Source organism: Malaclemys terrapin, chromosome 8 (assembly GCF_027887155.1).
Source record: "Malaclemys terrapin pileata isolate rMalTer1 chromosome 8, rMalTer1.hap1, whole genome shotgun sequence".
NCBI lineage: Eukaryota > Metazoa > Chordata > Testudines > Emydidae > Malaclemys > Malaclemys terrapin.
The window spans coordinates 11,069,585-11,088,673 of NC_071512.1; the positions used below are offsets into that span (position 1 = coordinate 11,069,585).

At 43.7% G+C, this 19,089-nt stretch overlaps 1 protein-coding gene across 10 annotated transcripts in view; it reads right to left on the bottom strand.

Moving 5' to 3' along the window:
• The window catches only part of SLC25A48 (solute carrier family 25 member 48), a 124,276-nt gene that overhangs the window by 10,898 nt on the left and 94,289 nt on the right, over window positions 1-19,089 (bottom strand). For 5 of the 10 annotated variants that reach the window (XR_008445980.1, XR_008445983.1, XR_008445982.1 and 2 more), the window contains 5 exons: window positions 16,767-17,015; window positions 14,627-14,760; window positions 9,637-9,766; window positions 5,271-8,348; window positions 3,628-3,714 (listed from right to left, as the gene is read on the bottom strand). Coding sequence is in view for 2 of the 10 variants with exons in the window: in XM_054038374.1 (XP_053894349.1) it covers window positions 9,644-9,766; window positions 14,627-14,760; window positions 16,767-17,015 (506 nt within the window). In the remaining 8 variants the exon portion in view is untranslated. Of the gene's footprint in view, window positions 1-815; window positions 865-3,627; window positions 3,715-5,216; window positions 8,349-9,120; window positions 9,767-14,626; window positions 14,761-16,766; window positions 17,016-19,089 lie in introns of those variants that run through there. The other 5 variants (XR_008445979.1, XR_008445977.1, XM_054038374.1 and 2 more) reach the window with 5 other exon arrangements.

Below are 19,089 nucleotides of genomic sequence, written 5' to 3' on the forward strand. Positions count from 1 at the left end.
TTATTTAAAGAGGTATTGGAAATTTGTGTATTTCAACCTGGACAGGGAAGTGAATTCAAAGTAAATTCAGCATTCAAGGTGCTGTGCTCATCCTGCCTTCTGCCTCTCACATGGCACCACCATTGTTTCCAGATCCGGAAATACAGACATAGCAGCAGTGCTATATGTTTGTTTAGACAATGTCATTTCTGGCAAACGCCATCATTAGCTAGCAAAGTGCAATGACAGGCAGGTTACAGAGCCAGGTTCAATTTAGAGAGTAAGACTGGGATTTTTCAAAAGAACCCAAGAGAGTTAGGCATGCAAATCCTATTGAAATTCAGTGGGGACTGGGCATCTAACTCCCTTAGACATCATTGAAAATTCCAGCCCAAAGGTCTTTGATGTTCTGGCTTTGTGTATCAACCCTAAGCAATAGATTTTTATGACGATGCACAATAATATATGAATGTGTGCCACCATTAATATAGAGAATTGTATGCCTAACATATCATGGGAAGTGAGCTTTCCAGATCAGTCTTTTAGGCTTTGGCTTGTGGATAATCAGGATAAGCGTCTGGACTTTTGAGTGCTTATCATTGAAGATCACCCATCACCAGGCTTCTAAGAATATTCTTATAATTCTTTCCCTGTGCAGTAGAAAGATTCCCTACAGATGGAAAACACCAAAATGACATGCTGTCTTGTTTTAAGTATCAAGAAAGTTTACGGTATACACTTATCAAGATGTTGCAGAGAGCATGCACTTTGCTAACCACAAATAGGACATGATAGTGTTGAAAAGTTTACTTTTTCCGGAGATAAAGCTGCTTTGCCTTTGTGCGTACAGTTGCAGCAAGGTGGTGGCACATGAGTTGGCGTCAGCTAAATGAAAAAAGTTCAAAGAGCTATACAATGGTTTCTCCACCAAAATGTGACTCACACAGAACTAATGCTGAGATTGGCTGTGACTCAAAGTGACAAAAAGCAAGAGGAGCCCAAGTAAAACTTCCACTCTGCCTTTATTTCTAGACAATGAAGTGAGAGCTTACTATGAAGAACATCTCCAGCTCTAATCAGTCATGGTCACTGGAGAGAGCCTTAGAATTGAAATAGTCTCTGTGGGTTTGGAGCCCCGGAAGCCAATTACTACTGATCATTAAATCTTTAGATATTATGAATAAATAAAGAAATAAATAGTACTTGAATCGGTCAGAAAAAAGAGGCGTGTTTTTATTCCAGCAGAAAATTTTGCCTTTTCTTGGAAAAACTGACCTTCCCCACATTTCTAAGTTCTGACAAAACTCAAAATTTTTCAAGGAAAACATTTTCTGTGAAGATTTTCATTAAGTCAAAAACCCCATTTTCTATCCATGAACATTTTTTTAACCAGTCCTACACAGTACAATTCCTCTTTTGTGGCTCCCTGGGCACAGGGGTCAAAACCACAGGGGTTGCCCTGCTAGGAGGCACAGAAAGGAGCAATGCCACTTCCACAGCATCATTCTCCCTTCCTCTGCTGAAGCCTCTTCACTGGATGAGGGACCCCTGCATGGGGAGAAAGTGGGCTATGGGTGAGCGTGCATCATTCTGCACCAGTTCCACAGAGCATCCTCGTAAAAGTCAATACTCAGTATTAACATCTGTGCAGGACTTCTCTCTACAGCGAAGAACCCCCCAGAATGGTGTCATTCTGGGAGCGACAGCAGGGATGCGTCCCTTAGAGAATCCATATATTTTGAGGGGTGCTTAAGTCTGTTCTTTTCACAAGTGGGAGGAGGGAGGAAGAGGGGCCAAATTCTGTTTTCCTTGAGAACAAACTGGTGAGGACACCATCGCATTTCCAGTTCCTATGCAGATCATTCCCAAAATACATTCAGATCTAAGTCATCCAGGTCTCACTTAACAGCACAGTAGAGGCCAGTGCAGTGACAGAGACCCTGAGGTCAAGCAACATTGCAGGTGATCCATTCTGCCTATACAGCAGTCACAGGTCTGGTAACACTTGAGACATTGCAAAGTATGAAGCCCTCGGAGCAATTAGCCTCCTCTGCTGGGTATTTTGTTGCAAGAGTATCTCACTCCCAACCGACTCCAGAAGCAGAGGAAAGCAGGGGTCACCAAACCTCACATCTTTTAAGGTTTTCCATTTATCATTTTCACTGCCAGCATCTGCTGTCACAGGAAGGAGTCCCGTGGTGGTGGAACCTGCTGTTCTCATGCCTGAACCTAGAGCCCAGATCACACTAGTGATTAAACAGGATTGTAGTGGGGGAGCTGCCCCACTCTGGCAGAACAGAGGTTAAAAACAGCCCTGGAGAGGGCTGTGGCTGGGATTAAAGGAGTGAGAGCAGCTGAGGGAGTGGCTGACTACAGGTGTGGCCAACTAAATCAGGGCCCAGCTTGCCCTGATGAGAGGGCTGGGGGCCAGGAGCTGGGAAGTCTCTCTCCCGACTTGGAGGGAGAAGGACCTGGCTGCCTGAGAGAAAAGAGTACCTGAAGCAGAGCAGTGTTGGGGAAGGGCAAGAGGAGCTGGGGAGCTCCATCCTGGCAACCCCCCAGGCTGCAGCCCTTGTTAAAAGCCCAAGGCAGGTACTGGGGCTAAAGAGGTGTAGTCCGAGAATAGGCAGAGGCAGCTGGTCCAGCCTTCTTGCCAGTGATGAGTGGCCATTTCAGACTGCAGTTTGCCCCAGTGAACGGGGGCTAGATGATGACTGGCAGTAGCCACTGAGGCAAGGTGGAGGTTCCCCTGGGAGGCGAGACCCAGAGTAGGGGTACTGCGGAAGGCAGAACCCCGAGGTAAAGGGCACCGGGGTCCGGGAGGGACACGGGGCCTGAGGCAGGCGAGACACCATTCAGCAGAGAGTGCTCCAGAGCTGGAGTTGAGCTAATCCCAAGATGACCAGCAGGAGGCACCTCGGCTGTGAGCGATCCATCTGTTACATGGATTAAACAGTTTTCATTTAGGAAGCTCACGTTCATCAGCCCCAGTTCTTACACTCAGCTTGGCCCCTGTCATTGGAAATCTCTTGGTCCTCTTCAGAACCAGGACGTTGTGGTCCAGCTCGTTACCCAGGCATGGCCTTTTTCTCTATAACTCGAGAGTCTATATATGTTATCTCTAGGAACTTGATGATCTATCCTGAAGCCTTAATACCCCACCTGTACTGCAGGGTTTTGTTTTATTTTTTTGGCTTAAAGAGTAAATTACATATAAAAACCATTGAGTTCCTATTAAAAAAGACATTCCCATTCTGCAGGACATGTGGATTTTACTAAGTCTTTTGCTCCTTTAACTTCTGATTACAATTTTCTCTAAGACTTGGATCCAGCATCCACTGAACATAAGGGCAAAATCCCCATTGTCTCAAAATGGACATATAACCCATTTATTTAATTTGTATTCTGGGGAGATGGGGGGAGGGGGCAGTGCATGCATGTGTGTGTGCCTGTCCTGTATAATTTTAACAATTACGTTTTTTTCCCCTACTTCTTACTCCGGAGTTCATTATTTTTTCCTAGAATGCACTTTTATTTTTCCTTTAAGGTTACAAAAAGTCACTTGATGTTCTTAGCTCAAATCAGGGGTATGTTAGAGATGATAACTCTCTAGCTAAACAGAGTCCTGTTTGCTATGAAACAACATACCTGGATGTTCAAAGAAATTGGGGAGATGACATTTCACTCCGAGTTGTAGAAAAAAAATTCATATCTTCATTTCTGACAGATTATAATCTGTGGTTTAAAAGCAAAGCAGAAAGATGTAATGGGAGAGAAGATCAAATATGAGACACATGGTAAATTAAATTCATCACAGGGAATATCAGTTTATGTGGTGGTCTTGAAGATGCTAGAGATAAGAATGTAAAGGGCCTCAGACTATAGAATCCGTTGTCGAAGCGGTTTCATTTTGGTTACATAATTTGAAAACAATGGGCCAGCTTTTGGTCTTTACTGTGGTGTTTTTACACTGCTCTCTTGGAACAAAAGGGCCATCCAGCTGGCTTACGTGAACAGCTGTGGATTCTTTAGATGTGGAAGAAATCCCTGGCTGGTGCAGCGCCATCATCGCTATGATTTTAACAGGATCTATAAAAATCACTAGGAGCCAAATTCAAAGGTGTTGGGTAAGAAGGGAATAAGTAATGGGTAGGAGCTAAAGTGAGTTTCCATAAGGAAATCTCAAAGCGTCTAAGTTGACGTATGCAGTATGGCTCTAAGAAAATGTAAATTACACTACATTAGATTGTATCTAAACTCCCTTTGGATTTGGCCCGGTGCTTGCGCTGCCCCTACTGGACCTGCAGCAGCAGTTATCCCAGAAATACTGTTCTTAGGTCAGTCTGGAGTACTGCCTTAGTCATGTGGTGCACATGGTAACAGAGAGAGAGAGATGTAGGTGCAGTGGGCAAGACGTCCTATTGGCTGGCAAACAGGACAGTCCAGGACCCCAACAACTCACTACGAATGGACTACGTTATGAGACTGTTTCAGAGGACTTTGGTTTAACAAAAGTTTAAGTCCATTCCTTGAAGTAAAAATCGCTCTAAGTCCTGAGTGATGACTAGAGGTGAACTTTGGGGGCTAGTCTCCACTGCAGTCAATGGGAGTAGTACCAGTGACTTCGCTGGGAAAGGGATCAAGTCCATAGGTCCTAGATGTATCCAGCTACCGCGTGGGAGTGCAAGGAGGGGCTGGGAGTTCATGAACCCCTCGCATGCTGTTGCATCCCTGCTCAACAGCTGGGCCCTGCTCCCCATGTGTACCAGCGAACTCCGTAAGGCACAATTTGTCCCAGCTCCCAGTAACTTTTTAAAAGACAGAGTCTTTAAATTAAATTTCCAGGTCATTAGGGAGCAATTTGGCCTTGCTCCTAGCATCTGTGGGAGATCAGGCCTTTAGTTCAAAAACACACTAAAACAAAGGATTTTTTTCTCATTTTAACAGGGGGGGGGGAAAACAGAAATCTATGAAATGAGCATCCTTAAGCCCCTGCACAAAGACTTCAAAAAGATCTTACTGTGAATGCTGATCTGCAAGTAGAGTTATAACTACCCTATGCTGCACCCACATCATACCTTTCAGCCAGAAAAGCCTAAAATGGTCAAGAGAAGATACAAAAACAAGTATCTGGGAGATGTTATCATCCAGAGAACTTTCCAATTGTAACATCAGACACCATAACTGGACTAATTAAAAGGTGAGAATATTTCCATCATGCATTTTCTCTACTTCAGTCAACTACAACAACAATAGTAATATCTTAACCATTTAAAAAAAAATCAACTCACGACATGTTTTAAGCCCTTCATTCTTTATTACTTTGAAGACAGGTTTTAAACCTTTTCGGAGTCCGTCTCCATAGACTTGAATCCCAGCAGGTACCATTATGATTATCTAGTCTGATCTCCATAACCAAGCCGTAGAACTTCACTCCCTAATTTCGGCATCAAGCCCACCGCAGAACCGATGCTTTGGCTGAGACTCAAAGCCAGACCACCTGCATGGCCGACAAGAATTCTGTCACTGAGCCACCAATGCTGTAAAGAAGTCCGAGCAGCAAATCTGCGTGAAAGTGTCATGAAACAACACTGCGGTGTTTTGCTTAGTTTATGGTTTTGTTAAACTCAAGCTAAGCTCATCAAAAGATTTGTCCAGTGCCTGCAAATGATTCTGTCAAACTGGGACACGTTTTGATCAGACCTGTTTCCTGCAAGCCTGGTCAGCATTTTGAATGAAGCCAGGCAGAGTTCTGAGTGGTCTCAACTCCTGCAGTTATTTTGTAATAAGCTGCCTTTTCCTATTTCTTCCGACAGGGTATGGTGCCATCATGTGGTCAGTGCTTTCACCTGTTTAATATTTTACTTTTTTCCCCACCTCTTCTCTTTTCTGTTTTATTATTTAACTTTCTCTCCCCCTCCTTCTTTGCCACTAAGGTAATATGCTACTATGTTATGGCCCATTCCTGCAGGCTTCTATTTAATGTGAGTTTGGCTGAGTAAGCACTGCAGGACCTATCTCAGGCTGGCTTATATTGCTCCAAATGGAAAAACACCAATAAAAATAATTGTGAGAAACCCATGTTGCTCTCAGTGCTGTATATGCAAGGAGGACTGAAAAGAATAAAGCATAAGAACAAAGGATTTTAAAATACACATTGATTAGCACTTGTACAAATGTTGTAATACAAGGAAATCCTATAGTGAGAGTCTGTTCCCAAATCCCTCCAGCTCTCCTCCCATAGACCCCACTCCAGCAAAGCACATAAACATTTGCTTAATTTGGTCTTAAATGTTTTTGCTGGACTGAGTCCTTCCCCTACAATAGCCCCAACATTTTAAAAATGCTTAGCAATCTCAGTGGACCTGTGTCCTAGCAAAAAGTGCCTATTCCACTTGAGTCTGGGTTTTTTTTTTTCTTAATTGAACAATATTATCCATACACTAAAAGGTCTAAAGCCTTAACATCCCATCTGCCCTGTAGGAGATTTCCCATCATGCACTGCTTTCCAGGAGCACAGTTGGCTCCAGGATGTACCTTTCATAAACATGTAGAACCCATTTCTGCTCACTTCCTCATGCGCTTATTCAGACATGTAGTTCCAATGTAGGGTTGCCAACTTTCAAATGGCACAAAACTGAACACCCCTGCCCCTCCCTCAAGGCCCTGCCCCTTCTCTGAGGCCCTACCCCTGCTCATTCCTCCCCCCCTCTCTGTCGCTTGCTCTCTCCCACCCTCACTCACTTTCACCGGGCTGGGGCAGGGGACTGGGGTGCAGGAGGGGGTGAGGGCTCCAGCTGGGAGTGCGGGCTCTGGGGTGGGGCCAGGAATGAGGGCTTTGGGATGCGGGAGGGGGCTCAGGGCTGGGGCAGGGGGTTGTGGTGTGTGTGGGAGCACGTGGTGCAGGAGGGGACTCCAGGCTGAGACAGGCGTATGGGAGGGGTTTCAGGGTCCCAGTGGCAGTTACTGCAGCTCCCAGGAAGTGGTTGCCACGTCCCTGCAGCCCCTAGGCACATGGGCGGCCAGAGAGGCTCCAAGCGCTGCCCTCACAGCCTGCAGGTGCCGCCCCCACAGCTCCCACTGGTTGTGGTTCCCGGCCAATGGGAGCTGCAGAGCCAGCACTGGGGCAGGGGCAGTGCACGGCGCCTCCCTGGCTGCCCATGCACCTAGGGGTCGCAGGGACTTGGTGGCCGCTTCCAGGAGCCGCACAGAGCTAGGGCAGGCAGGGAGCCTGCCTTAGCCCTGGGCCCCTGCTGTGCCACTGACCGGATTTTTAATAGCCCAGTCAGCAGTGCCGACCAGAGCCGCCACAGTCCCTTTTCGACGGGGCATTCTGATTGAAAACCGGATGCCTGGCAACCCTATTCAAATGGGATTACTCACCTACTCAGCATGAAGAAGGGTGGCAGAATCAGGTCCTTAAGTGATATCATGCATTAAAAGAAACCCTAAGGCACAGTGAACAGATGTAACAACATTGCAGGTGTCAAGCAGTCTTACTCTGCTTGTATTTCTTAGCCCACAAAATTAAGTTCTATAATGCACTGGACCTGAGGCATGTTCCTACGTCATTTCTAACACAGCTATTCACATTTTTACACAAAAAATAATCAGTAGATACACACATCTACTCTACAGGATGAAATGGAATATCTAGATACAGTCAGTACATTTTACAAATTGTTTCATGTGATGTAAATTCTCTATATAGCTAGGTGAATAATTGTTTGCTTTTGTTCTGTTTATTTTGATCTATATTTTCATCTTTCCATAAAAAAAAAAGTCCCTAGAAATAAAGAGTTAAAGGCAGATCGTCCTCATTGCTCTCTGCAATATCACGTGTCAGAGCTAAATCACATTAATGTGTAAGCTGCGTGAAAGTGCAATTTTTGGTGCCCTCCTGCAGCTTCCAGCTTTGAGTTAATATTTAGGCCAGTGTTTCTCAAACAGGGGCTGGTCTTCTGTGTCCAATCCTGGAGTAGTACTGGGAGAACGTTGGGGATAGGAGCTGGCTGAAATGGCACTACAGGGCTGGCCAGTTACTGAACCTTGGAGGGTGAAATAAAGGAGACAATAGGGAAATCTTGCAGGGCAAACACATGTGAAGGTTTTATTGGGATCCAGCAGTAAGAGTGGCCCCAGCCACATGGATCCAGGACTAGACTGATGGTGGAGACGTTCTTGCTCTGGTAGAGATGGGCATGCTCAGACATGGGGACAGCAGGCAGCACGTTCTGCTGGTTCTTCCCCCTTTCCTCTGCTGGGGCTTGATCCTGTGCTCATTGAAGCCAATAGTAAAGCTCCCATTGACTTAATGGTGCAGGATAATGGGTCTAGTTTCTAAGTCTTCTGTGCTCCTTTGCTCTGTGCTGGGAAGAGAAGGGGAGCGTATTGGCCTATTCTTCTCTTTCCAAAATTTTAGCAAATAAAACCAAAGTCTGGCTGTTGAAGGCACAGATGCCATGCAGGGCAGAACAATTCAGATACACAGTTCATAGCAAATCTCCCCATGACTTTCCATTTTAATTCATTCATGTTCCATTTTATACAGAATAGGCAAATACATGACATATAATTTAGTTTGCATTGAAAAGGAAATGATATTCCCAACTGTCATCCCAATGGGCTCATGCAATATTGCGTCCTTGGATGAGAATGATGTGTTTAAAAGTCGGTAATGCGGAGAGAATGATGCTTTGAATGTAATCAGTGATGTAAGGACTTCTGCTCAGAGGGTGCGTGCACTGGATGTATTTTGTTATTCATTTATGGAAAACTGACTATTCTGGTTAATCTCAGCAGTAGCAAATGCTAGGCCCAAGAGCAGGCAGCACATGAGCATCCTAGCCCAGATAGCCACCTCCCAGCCTGGCTGGTCCTCAGGTGGGGTGAGACTTTGGCCTTGCTTCTACTCCTCCTTAGGCCTTGTGGTAGAGGGACCCTGCAGGAAGTGGCATGGGCCGAGGGACGTGCTGGCCACCCTTCCTGCTGCCCCCATTGGCCTGGAGCAGCGAAGACGGGCAGTGGGAGCCGCGATTGGCCGAACCTGCAGACGCGGCAGGTAAACAAACCAGCCCGGCCCACCAGGGGCTTTCCCTGAACAAGCGGTGGCCCTAGTTTGAGAACCACTGCACTTCACTTAGGCCAAGGCTTTCAATGCTGGATGGCTAAAGTTAGGTACCTAAATCCATATTTAGGCATCTTGGGGTACGTCTAGACTGCAGTTGGGAGGGTCCTTCCCAGCATGGGTAGACAGGCCCTCGCTAGCTCTACTGAAGCTAGCATGCTAAAAATAGCAGTGTAGCGAGGAGTAGCATGGGCAGAGGCTCACGGGGTCAGGGCAGGTTTGTACTCAGGCTATCCCAAGCTGCTGCTATGTGACCCTAGGAATGTCACTTAGCCTCTCTGCACATCAATTCTTCATCTGTTAAATGGGGGAAATAGCCCTTCCCTACCTCACAGGGGTGTCGTGAGGATAAACACATACAAGACTGTGAAAGGCTCAGATACTACGGGGAGGGGGCCACGTAAGTACCTTTGATAGAGGGTTTTCAGAAGTTCTGGGCAACCACAACTTCCTCTGATTTCAGTGATGAGGTCTCTATTTTTAATAGCGTTGGCAGCTGTGAAATCAATAAAGATCTTTGTGAAGCTGACCTGGATGTTAAGGATTGGTCGCAGCTTGCTCTCCTCTTAGTGCTTTGCGTGAAAGTTCATATCCAAGAAACATGGCTGCACTCATCGGGAATCCTCGCACTGCGTTGACTGTGAGGCCCCTAACAAAGACCTGTTCAGGAGGGGAAAAGATTACAACAGAGGAACAGATCAGATATTTTCATGAAGACAACACCGAGCTAAAACATAGTGGAAATGTGAACAACAAAACAGGGTACATTGTGAGCTGCTCATAGACATTTTGTGAGCTGGAGGAGTTATTACCTAGCTTCCGTGCTCATGCATCTGTGCATTTTCTATCTGGGCACCAGAGAGTCAAAATACAATAGCAAGTTGCTAGTTTGATGGGGCTGCATACATATTCTGCTGTTTTTATAGAATGCCCTCCAAGCAGATATATTAGCAGCAGTGAGAAGCAGGAGGTGGCTCTCAGAAGTTTCTTTTCCTGCAGTGGATAAAAAGTGGGCTAACTAAAACGTGTTTAAATCTTTGTGACCAGAAAACAGGAAATCTAAATCTTCTTCTTAATCTCCCTTCTCTTATCTGTCTCTCCCTTCCTCTCTTGCATGTGCATTGAAAACCATATTGAACGAGCTGAGAAAATGAAAGGCAAGATTGCAGAGCCTCTTGCCTTTGCAAATGAAGTGCTCAAACTTTATGGGCTAGTCTTCAGTTGCACCAGAGTTCTGCATGAGACATCTGGGGCTTGAGGAGATGTTACAATCCGGGTTCAGTCTCTGCTGCAAACTGGAGAAGCCAAAGGATCTTCCAAGGATAGCTGCAGTGCTCCTCACCTCTCCTCATTCTCAGGAGACATGAATACACCATCCATCGACATAGCAGGGCAGGAGCAGGTGGCATAGAACCAGCTACACAGGCCCTATAGGGCTCCAGGAACATAGAGTTTCCTAGCCTGGCCCTAAACGCAGTCACTTATGACAGGGCAGTTCCCAGTTTCTCCTTCATGGCAGCTTTAAGGCCCTGACCCAACAAGGTACTTTAGCACATGCTTAAAATTTAAGCACATGAATAGTCCCATTGACTTCGGTGGGGTCACTCGTGGGTGTAAGGTTAAGTACATGCGTTGGATCAGGACCTATATCCCCTTGTCTTTGCTAAGTGTCCATCTCAGTGCAAGTAGAATATTTTGCAGTTTTCTCTTCTGCTTTCACAAAACAGTTTCCAATCCAAGGAAAAATGTAGGATTGTTCTGTGCCTTATTGAGAATTAGTTCACATGACTGCAGAATAGACTTAACGGCAATATTTCATATAGGCCAACACTTCCAAATCTGATTTCCTAAAGTCAGGGGCCTAAGTCCATATTTAAGCATCTCTTTTATTTGGGTGACTAAATATGGATTTAGGTTTGATACTTTTGGTCATCATATTTTGAATTGATGATGTGTTTCTGAGAGTGAAAAAGGCTGCATCTTTTGATTGCTTGAACAGTAAAGTGGAAAAGGAGTCATTGTATTAATAACACACTTCACTTCTATTGCTAACTTGTATCCTGTTTTAAAATTCTGCTGTCTCACATAGCACTATTGCGTAGTTCTTACTGTACTGAAAACCAATATCAACTTGTTTTTACGAACAATCCATTTAATTAGTTCCAAAATGTTTAGTGGAGTGTTTCAATTAGCAAGCTACTAACAGAATCATATTATTAAATAAATTCATTGATTAAATTTAGATTACTGAATTTTGGAATAGGAGTGGAGACTAAAATCATAGAATATCAGGGTTGGAAGAGACCTCAGGAGGTCATCTAGTCCAACCCCCTGCTCAAAGCAGGATGTAGTTGGTGTTGATCATCCCAGCCAGGGCTTTGTCAAGCCAGGCCTTAAAAACCTTTAAGGATGGAGCTTCCACACCTCCCTAGGTAATCCATTCCAGTGCTTCACCACCCTCCTAGTGAAATAGTTTTTCCTAATAGCCAACCTAGACCTTCCCCACTTCAACTTGAGACCATTGCTCCTTGTTCTGTTATCTGCCACAACTGAGAACAGACAAACTCCATCTTCTTTGGACCCCTCCTTCAAGTAGTTGAAGGCTGCTATCAAATCTCCCCTCACTTTTCTCTTCTGCAGACTAAATAAGCCCAGTTCCCTCAGCCTCTCCTCATAAGTCATGTGCTCCAGCCCCCTAATCATTTTCATTGCCCTCCACTGGACTCTCTCCAATTTGTCCACATCCTTTCTGTAGTGGGGGGCCCAAAACTGGACGCAATACTCCAGATGTGGTTTCACCAGTGCCAAATAAAGAGGAATAATCACTTCCCTCGATCTGCTGGCAATGCTCCTATTATGCTGCCCAATATGCTGTTAGCCTCCTTGGTAACAAGGGCACACTGTTGACTCATATCCAGCTTCTTGTCCACTATAATCTCCAGGTCCTTTTCTGCAGAACTACCACTTAGCAGTCAGTCCCCAGCCTGTAACAGTGCATGGGATTCTTCCATCCTAACTGCAGGACTCTGCACTTGTCCTTGTTGAACCAGATTTCTTTTAGCCCAATCCTCCAATTTGTCTAGGTCACTCTGGACCTTATCCCTACCCTCCAGCGTGTCTACCTCTTCCCCCAGCTTAGTGTCATCTGCAAACTTGCTGAGGGTGCAAACCATCCCATCATCCAGATCATTAATGAAGATGTTGAACAAAACTGGCCTCAGAACAGACCACTAGGGCACTCCGCCTGATACTGGCTACAAAATAAATGCATTAAAAAAATTTTTCAGTCCTTACAAAGGGAAAAAGGCTTTTTGCCTGATTGTAATCCAGTACTAGGAAGTCTATAATTTAAAATAGCTATCTAGCATTTTCTTTGAAATTCAGAAATTTGCTAATCAAATAATAAGGTAGAACCCAGGGAATAGAACACAGCTTTACAAAGCTCAGAACCACTGATAGTCCTACAGTGCCACCAGGAGGGCAAGCAATGATACACCCAGAGAGCAATATGCAGAGTAGGCACTGCAGGATGTACTGCCCAAGAGACCCAGAGTGACGGTACTCTGTGGCCCTCTGAGTGGCCAAGCACCCTGTTTAGCTTCAGGGGTTGCCCCAGGAAGTTGTCTGGGCAAGCACATAGACTTTGTCCCGCTGCCACACCAGACTTTGCTTGATCTCCTAATTTCTGGTCTTCGATTCCAGCCTGACCCTGATTCCTGCCTCTCAATTCTAGCCTGGGATTGCTTCTGATCTTAGGTCTTCAATCCCAGCCTGACTCTTGTTTACAGAACCTGGCTCTTGCAATTCCCCCAGCTCCTGCCTGGCAGCTAGCGCCCATGGTGGGCAGACCTGAGCCCAGCTGTAACCGCAAGGCCAGATCACCCAGTCCATTATGCCACTGAAATGTACGATAAAGCATCTAAACATGGTGGAGTTTGTAATATGGGACGGGAGAGTTGTGTGTTTTGTTTTTTAGAGATGATGGAATTTTTATGACAAAGGTGTAACTCTTTGTCCGCATTTTGTAAAAGTCACATTCAAGGACAAAGGTAAACATCAACTGAGATTTACAGAGAAAGGCCTTAGGACTTGATCTTCTTCTATTCAGAATGAACACACACAATACTGAGTGGGCAAAGGGGCCACAATTCTTTTTTGTACACTCTGAGGTTACTTAGGGCTTTAACAACCCTGTTTCTCTCTCTCCTAATATCAGGGCCGCCGAGAGTGGGTTCGGACCCCGGTGAAAAAAAATTTTCGGGCCCCCCAGCAAGGGCGGACTGGCTAAACAGGGCCGATGAGAGGGGGGGGAAGCCGGGCCCCGGGCTCCCTTCCGGACTGCCGGGCCCCGGTAATTTCCCCCTCCCTTCTCGTTGGCCCTGCCGAATATAAACATCCAAATCAGGGTTCAACATCTCCCAGCAATGCTCCATTACTTTGGTTTCACCCAATAGGAAACTGACGAAAATAGGTTTTCCTTATGAAACTGTCCTTGTATTCAACTCTCTGGCGGACCCACAGATTCCCTTTCCGAGCAGCACAACCATGACTGGCTGCAGACTCTGTACATTGAAATTTGGCCATTGGAGGTAGTTGGGGTAAGATCAGAAAGACAAAATGTTGATCTCCTGCAGCCCTCATTCCTGTGAATATCCAATCATTGTTTTATATGGTTACTTGCTGTATATTTGTCCATGCCCCATACTCCCCTGTGTCACATGAGTGAGAATAAAAGATGGAAACAGCCCTCATCTGGGAAAAGGATCAGACTATGAGCTTCTGTGGCTGTTGATCTGACGTACTGGCACGTGCCAAAAAGATGCCAAATATTTAACAGGTCACAACTGCAAATTTGCCAGTTATTTTTCTTTTTATAATTGGTTATTTTTCCTCTCAGAACTTGGAATTTAGCACTCTTTAGCTATGAGCTATATAGTGTTTTGGTGAAGGCTTAAGATGCACCTGGCATTCAAGTGTCAGAGACAATGACGCAATGTTCAGGCATCGTCGGTGTATAATACAATAAACCCATTGGGCTTCATTCTCTGCCCTTCCGATTTAACAGCTTTTTACACCCACTTTGTCCTTGTGTGAAACGACTGTAGGTGCTAAAGGGCACCAGAGAAACAGACCTATCAAATCTTATCCAAGAATGACTAAAAATACATAATGAATCCTGGTCCTAGTGACGTCAATGGTAATGTCCCCATTGACTTTAATGGAGCCAGCATTTAACCTCATGACGGACAGCACTCTAGTCTCAATTAAACTTTTTTATTTCAACGGTGCTTCCCATGGAGTAAAGTACTACTCAAAATGGGTAGCAGAACCCGACCTTATAGCATTTAAATTCTTTGATTCTTTAGGACATATTTATTGTCATCAATATTATGACTTATAATTAATTGTACTGGTTTTAATTATTTATTGTCTACCCTCAGTTTGGATAATAACAGCCATTACATTTTTCACTAAAAATTAATGCCTAGTAGCAATTTTTTCCCTCGCAATACCACTTACTTTTAAGCCCTCACTATGGTAGCTCTGGGAGATACAATCAATGATTCCTTTGTATTTGTTTAAATAAACCCCATCAGCTTGAAGTCGACTTTTCACAACATCCATCGGAGTAGCAGTCCCCCAGGAAATTGCTCCTAGAAATAAGGAAAAGATAATTCCTTCCGTATACTGATGTGGTACAACTGTGCTGCGGTGATTATGACTGGAGATACGTGGGTAATAATATACTCACTGCTAGTGCATGTCTATACACACCCTTCCTTAACCCCAGCCTGCTACCCCCACTAATTCACCACTCACCTAGTGCATCCAATTGGTGGCACTTTCAGAAAGGATGAATACACTGGAATGATAGTGTAAAGTAGCATTTCTGGCATCAACATGGCATTTCTGGGGGTAATGTACCACATTTCCGGACAAACTGTTTGAGGAACTGGTTGTCAGTGTAGCACAGGTAAGGAACAAGGTAGGTAACCAACTACAGGCAGATCAGAAGTACCCCTGTGTGTGTAGATACTGCTGCAGTGCCCAGGACTAAGACTTGAGAAAGTATCACTTAATTCAAGTTTGTGAAGAAAGGCTCTTCCCCCACCTTTCCCCAACCCCAAAACTTCCCAGGCTCCACAAGCTACAAAACTACAATTTCCAGTATGTTGCTAACAGAAGCAATTTAAAAGTAACTGGAATCCTGGGGGTATATTGAAAAAGAGGGCATTGGGTTACGAAGGTGTGTGTGGATGAGGTACTGTTTTAATCACATGGGGATGGACTGAATCTGAATCCTGTTGATTACTCCGCAATCGGATGGGTTTTTCCTGGTTGCAAAGCTCAATGGGGCTTACGTCGCTTATGACTGACATCTTCCAGTTACTCAGGATCTTGCTCACGTATAGAAAACCTAGTCCTCTATTTGCTCCCTTTTTGCCTCTGGAATGTGATGTTTCCATGCTGAGAGATTTAATGGTTTAAGAAAGTCTCATGCATATTGATTCAGTATTATAATGAAACCTGTGGTCGTTCATGCCAGACAGTGACTGTGTGATTGGGTTGTATGGGGGAGATGGACGGAAGGAACGTGCCTAGAGCTGTGCCAATGTCCTGACATACTAGAGAATTTGTTCATATCAACCAGTGTTCTGTTTGTCTGCAAGTGAAACAGAGCCAGTGTGTTGTAATCATTACCCAGGCTAATAAGTAACTGTCTTCATTTGGGATCCAGAGATTTAGGAATTGTAAATAAATCATTAGCTAGTTTAAGGGCAATTTTGTAGATCTAAATGCATATATAAAAGTGGTAAGGGCCAGTATAAACAGAGAAAGCAGGCTTCAGCCTCCAGCACTGAGACAAGATTAACGATGACTCTCTTGGTTTTGCGGCTTCTCCTGCTGTGGATGCATGTTTATCCTTACGAGGTACATACAGGGTAATATAGTGCCTTCCAGGCTTATGGGCCACTCAGAAAGCTGAAAGGCAAGAGTGAACTGCAGTCCACTGACGCTGATACTAATTACACAGGCTTAGGGTTGATGCAACGCCCACTGGCATCCCTGGGAGTCTTTCCAGTTATTTCACTGGGCTTTGGATCAGGCCCTTAGTGAGAAGAAAATAAAAACCTGAGGCCCCAATCTTGCAAGTAGTTATACAGGTGCTTAACTTTGCTCATATGAGCAGTCCCACTGTACACAGAAATCTTGTGAAATCCTGGCCCCATTGAAGCCAAAGGCAATATTCCAGTTCACTAGAAAGGGGCCACGATTTCATCCTTAGTTCATAAGTCACTGCATCAAAAGTAAAACATTAAAGGGTAATTCCACTGACTTCAACAACACTAGGCCTGATTTACAGCCATGTAAATGGGAGGAAAATGAGGCCTTAAAACACGGACATTTTATGATTCAGATTGATTGTTGCAGAAGATTATCCAGTGTATAGGTACATATATTGTGCCTCATGCACAAAGACTAAACACAATAAAGAAATCTTACCGGGCCAATAAAATAAGTGTTTTGGCTGTCCTGCTTTTCACTGGTTTTGGGTACGGCTAGGATCCAACTAATACAACTGCTATAAAGTGTCTGAAGTTTAGACTAAGCTTCATATTCATTTGTTTCCCAACCTTGTGAAACAAAATGACCATACCTGCTATACCTCCTGCCATCCACACAGAAGAGGGACTAGGAGATATGCATCCCTCGGGAGTAATCCAGCCACAGAGAACTGTATAAGGGATGAAGTATAGGCAATACCCAGGAACATCCCTCAGAAGCATTGCTCCGGCACCTCGGTACATTCCAGCTAAGCCCTCCTGCCGAAGGATTGAACTAACACAGTGAATTGGGCCTCTGTATGCGGGAAACCCAATTGCCCTGTGCTTTAAGTTTATGTTTGCTGCAAAAACAGATACAAATCATTTTAACTATACATACTTTGGGCATTCTCACATTTTAGTTTGTTTAACTTCCCTTATGTAGTTGCTCCTTTTAAAATTAATCCCTTGAAGTCTTTTCCTCTTTATTATTTAAGTTGAAATGTGAAAACAACCAGTGGGTAAAATTTTCAAAAGTGCTTAAGTGACTTAGGAACTTACATCCTGTGTTCAAAAGAGACTTAAGTATTCAGGGCCAGATTTCAAATGTATTTAGACACCTAAAGATGCAGACAGGCATCTAGTAGGATTTTTTAAAATGCCTAAGCATGTTAAGTACCTAGGTACCATTCACTTCAACCCCACTTGGCACCTACTGACATCTGTAGGCACCTAAATCTGGCTATGAGACATAGGCAATTTTGACACCAAAGTGACTTGGGCACTTTTGAAAATGGTACCCATTTTTTAAATTAAAGCAAATATGTAAACTTCTTGTAGTTTATATAGTATTGCTAATTAAACACCAAAAGCCCCCTTAATATTTTAATAACAGGATAGTTATTAAAGAAGCTGACAAAAGCCAGGAAACCCTAAGATTCAGAGTGCTTTGCCCTCATTTGTGTGTGTTTTTTTTATTAAGTATTTTTTTCCCCAAATCAGAAATCTGTTCTGTATTGGAGATCAGCAATATAAATCTCATTGAATCTCTACCCAAAGAAATGGGATCATTATGATGCTGGCCTAGGTTAACTTGTGCCTGCCTTGGGTGTCATTTCCACCTGGTAGAAAATGTATTCACTTTGAAGTTTATTGCTACAGCTACCTGGGCAACTATTTTTCAAATATATTTTTAATGTCACCATTCATTCCACTTGTGTATAATGAACAGAGATTGGCAGGATACCAGATCTCTCTTATGTGCAAACCTTTTGTGGATAAACACTAGAAATCAATTCTATAGGCAGTGATATCAAGTTATATATGCATCTATCATCTATCAGGTACATATATGTCAAATATTGCTATTCTATTAGAATGTTTATCATTCCCCTTAAAGTCTTCACAGTATCTCTTTGGTCTGTATATGTATTTCAGTGAGATTCAGTAGCACCTCAGAGTTACGAACACTTCGGGAATGGAGGTTGTTCCTAACTCTGAACAAAATGTTATTGCTGCTTTTTCAAAAGTTCACAATGGAACGTTGACTTACTACGGCTTTGAAACTTTACAATGCAGAAGAAAAATGCTGCTTTTAACCATCTTAATTTAAATGAAGCAAGCACAGAAACAGTTTACTTACCTTGTCAAATCTTTTTTTTTCCCCCTTATTTTTTTTAGTAGTTTACATTTAACACAGTACTGTACTGTGCTTTTTATTTTTATTTTTTTGGTCTCTGCTGCTGCCTGTTTGCGTACTTCCGGTTCCAAATGAAGTGTGTGCTTGACTAGTCAGTTTATAACTCTGGTGTTCATAATTCGGAAGTTCTACTGTATAGCTACAGATATACTCTCTCTCTCTGTCACACATCCTAATGAAATATATATATACACATATCAAAGAGAGAGACTGAAAAACTTATATTAAAGGAGTACTAGCGGCTAATGATAAGAATTTTAGTAGGACACTAATATTTGGCCTTTGAGTTCAGAACTCACTACTTACAATCAAAATCATTGTCAGACACGACAGCTTTCCAGGAGCTCAAACTACACTTTTATTTTCTGTCTCAGCTGTCAGCATTAATGATGATTCCAAATAGCTCTTCATTACAATAAATATATTAGGCCAAATTCTGATCTCTGATACACTGGTGTAATTGAGCAACAGAGTCACTGATGTTATTGTAGATACTCCAGATATACACTTGGATCAGAGAGATCAGACATTGGACATTCACTATGAGAGATTAGCTGAATCAGTCTTCTAGTACATCTGAACCTGAATGTTTGCAAAGAAAAAATGTGTCCACATAATTAGAGTCAGGAGATAATACATTGCTGGTCATGGGCTTTTTTTCAAGTATTCCTATAGGCTCAGCAAGAAGGCAAAACTATTGTCTATTCTTCACATGTCTATTTGGGACCCTTTTCTTT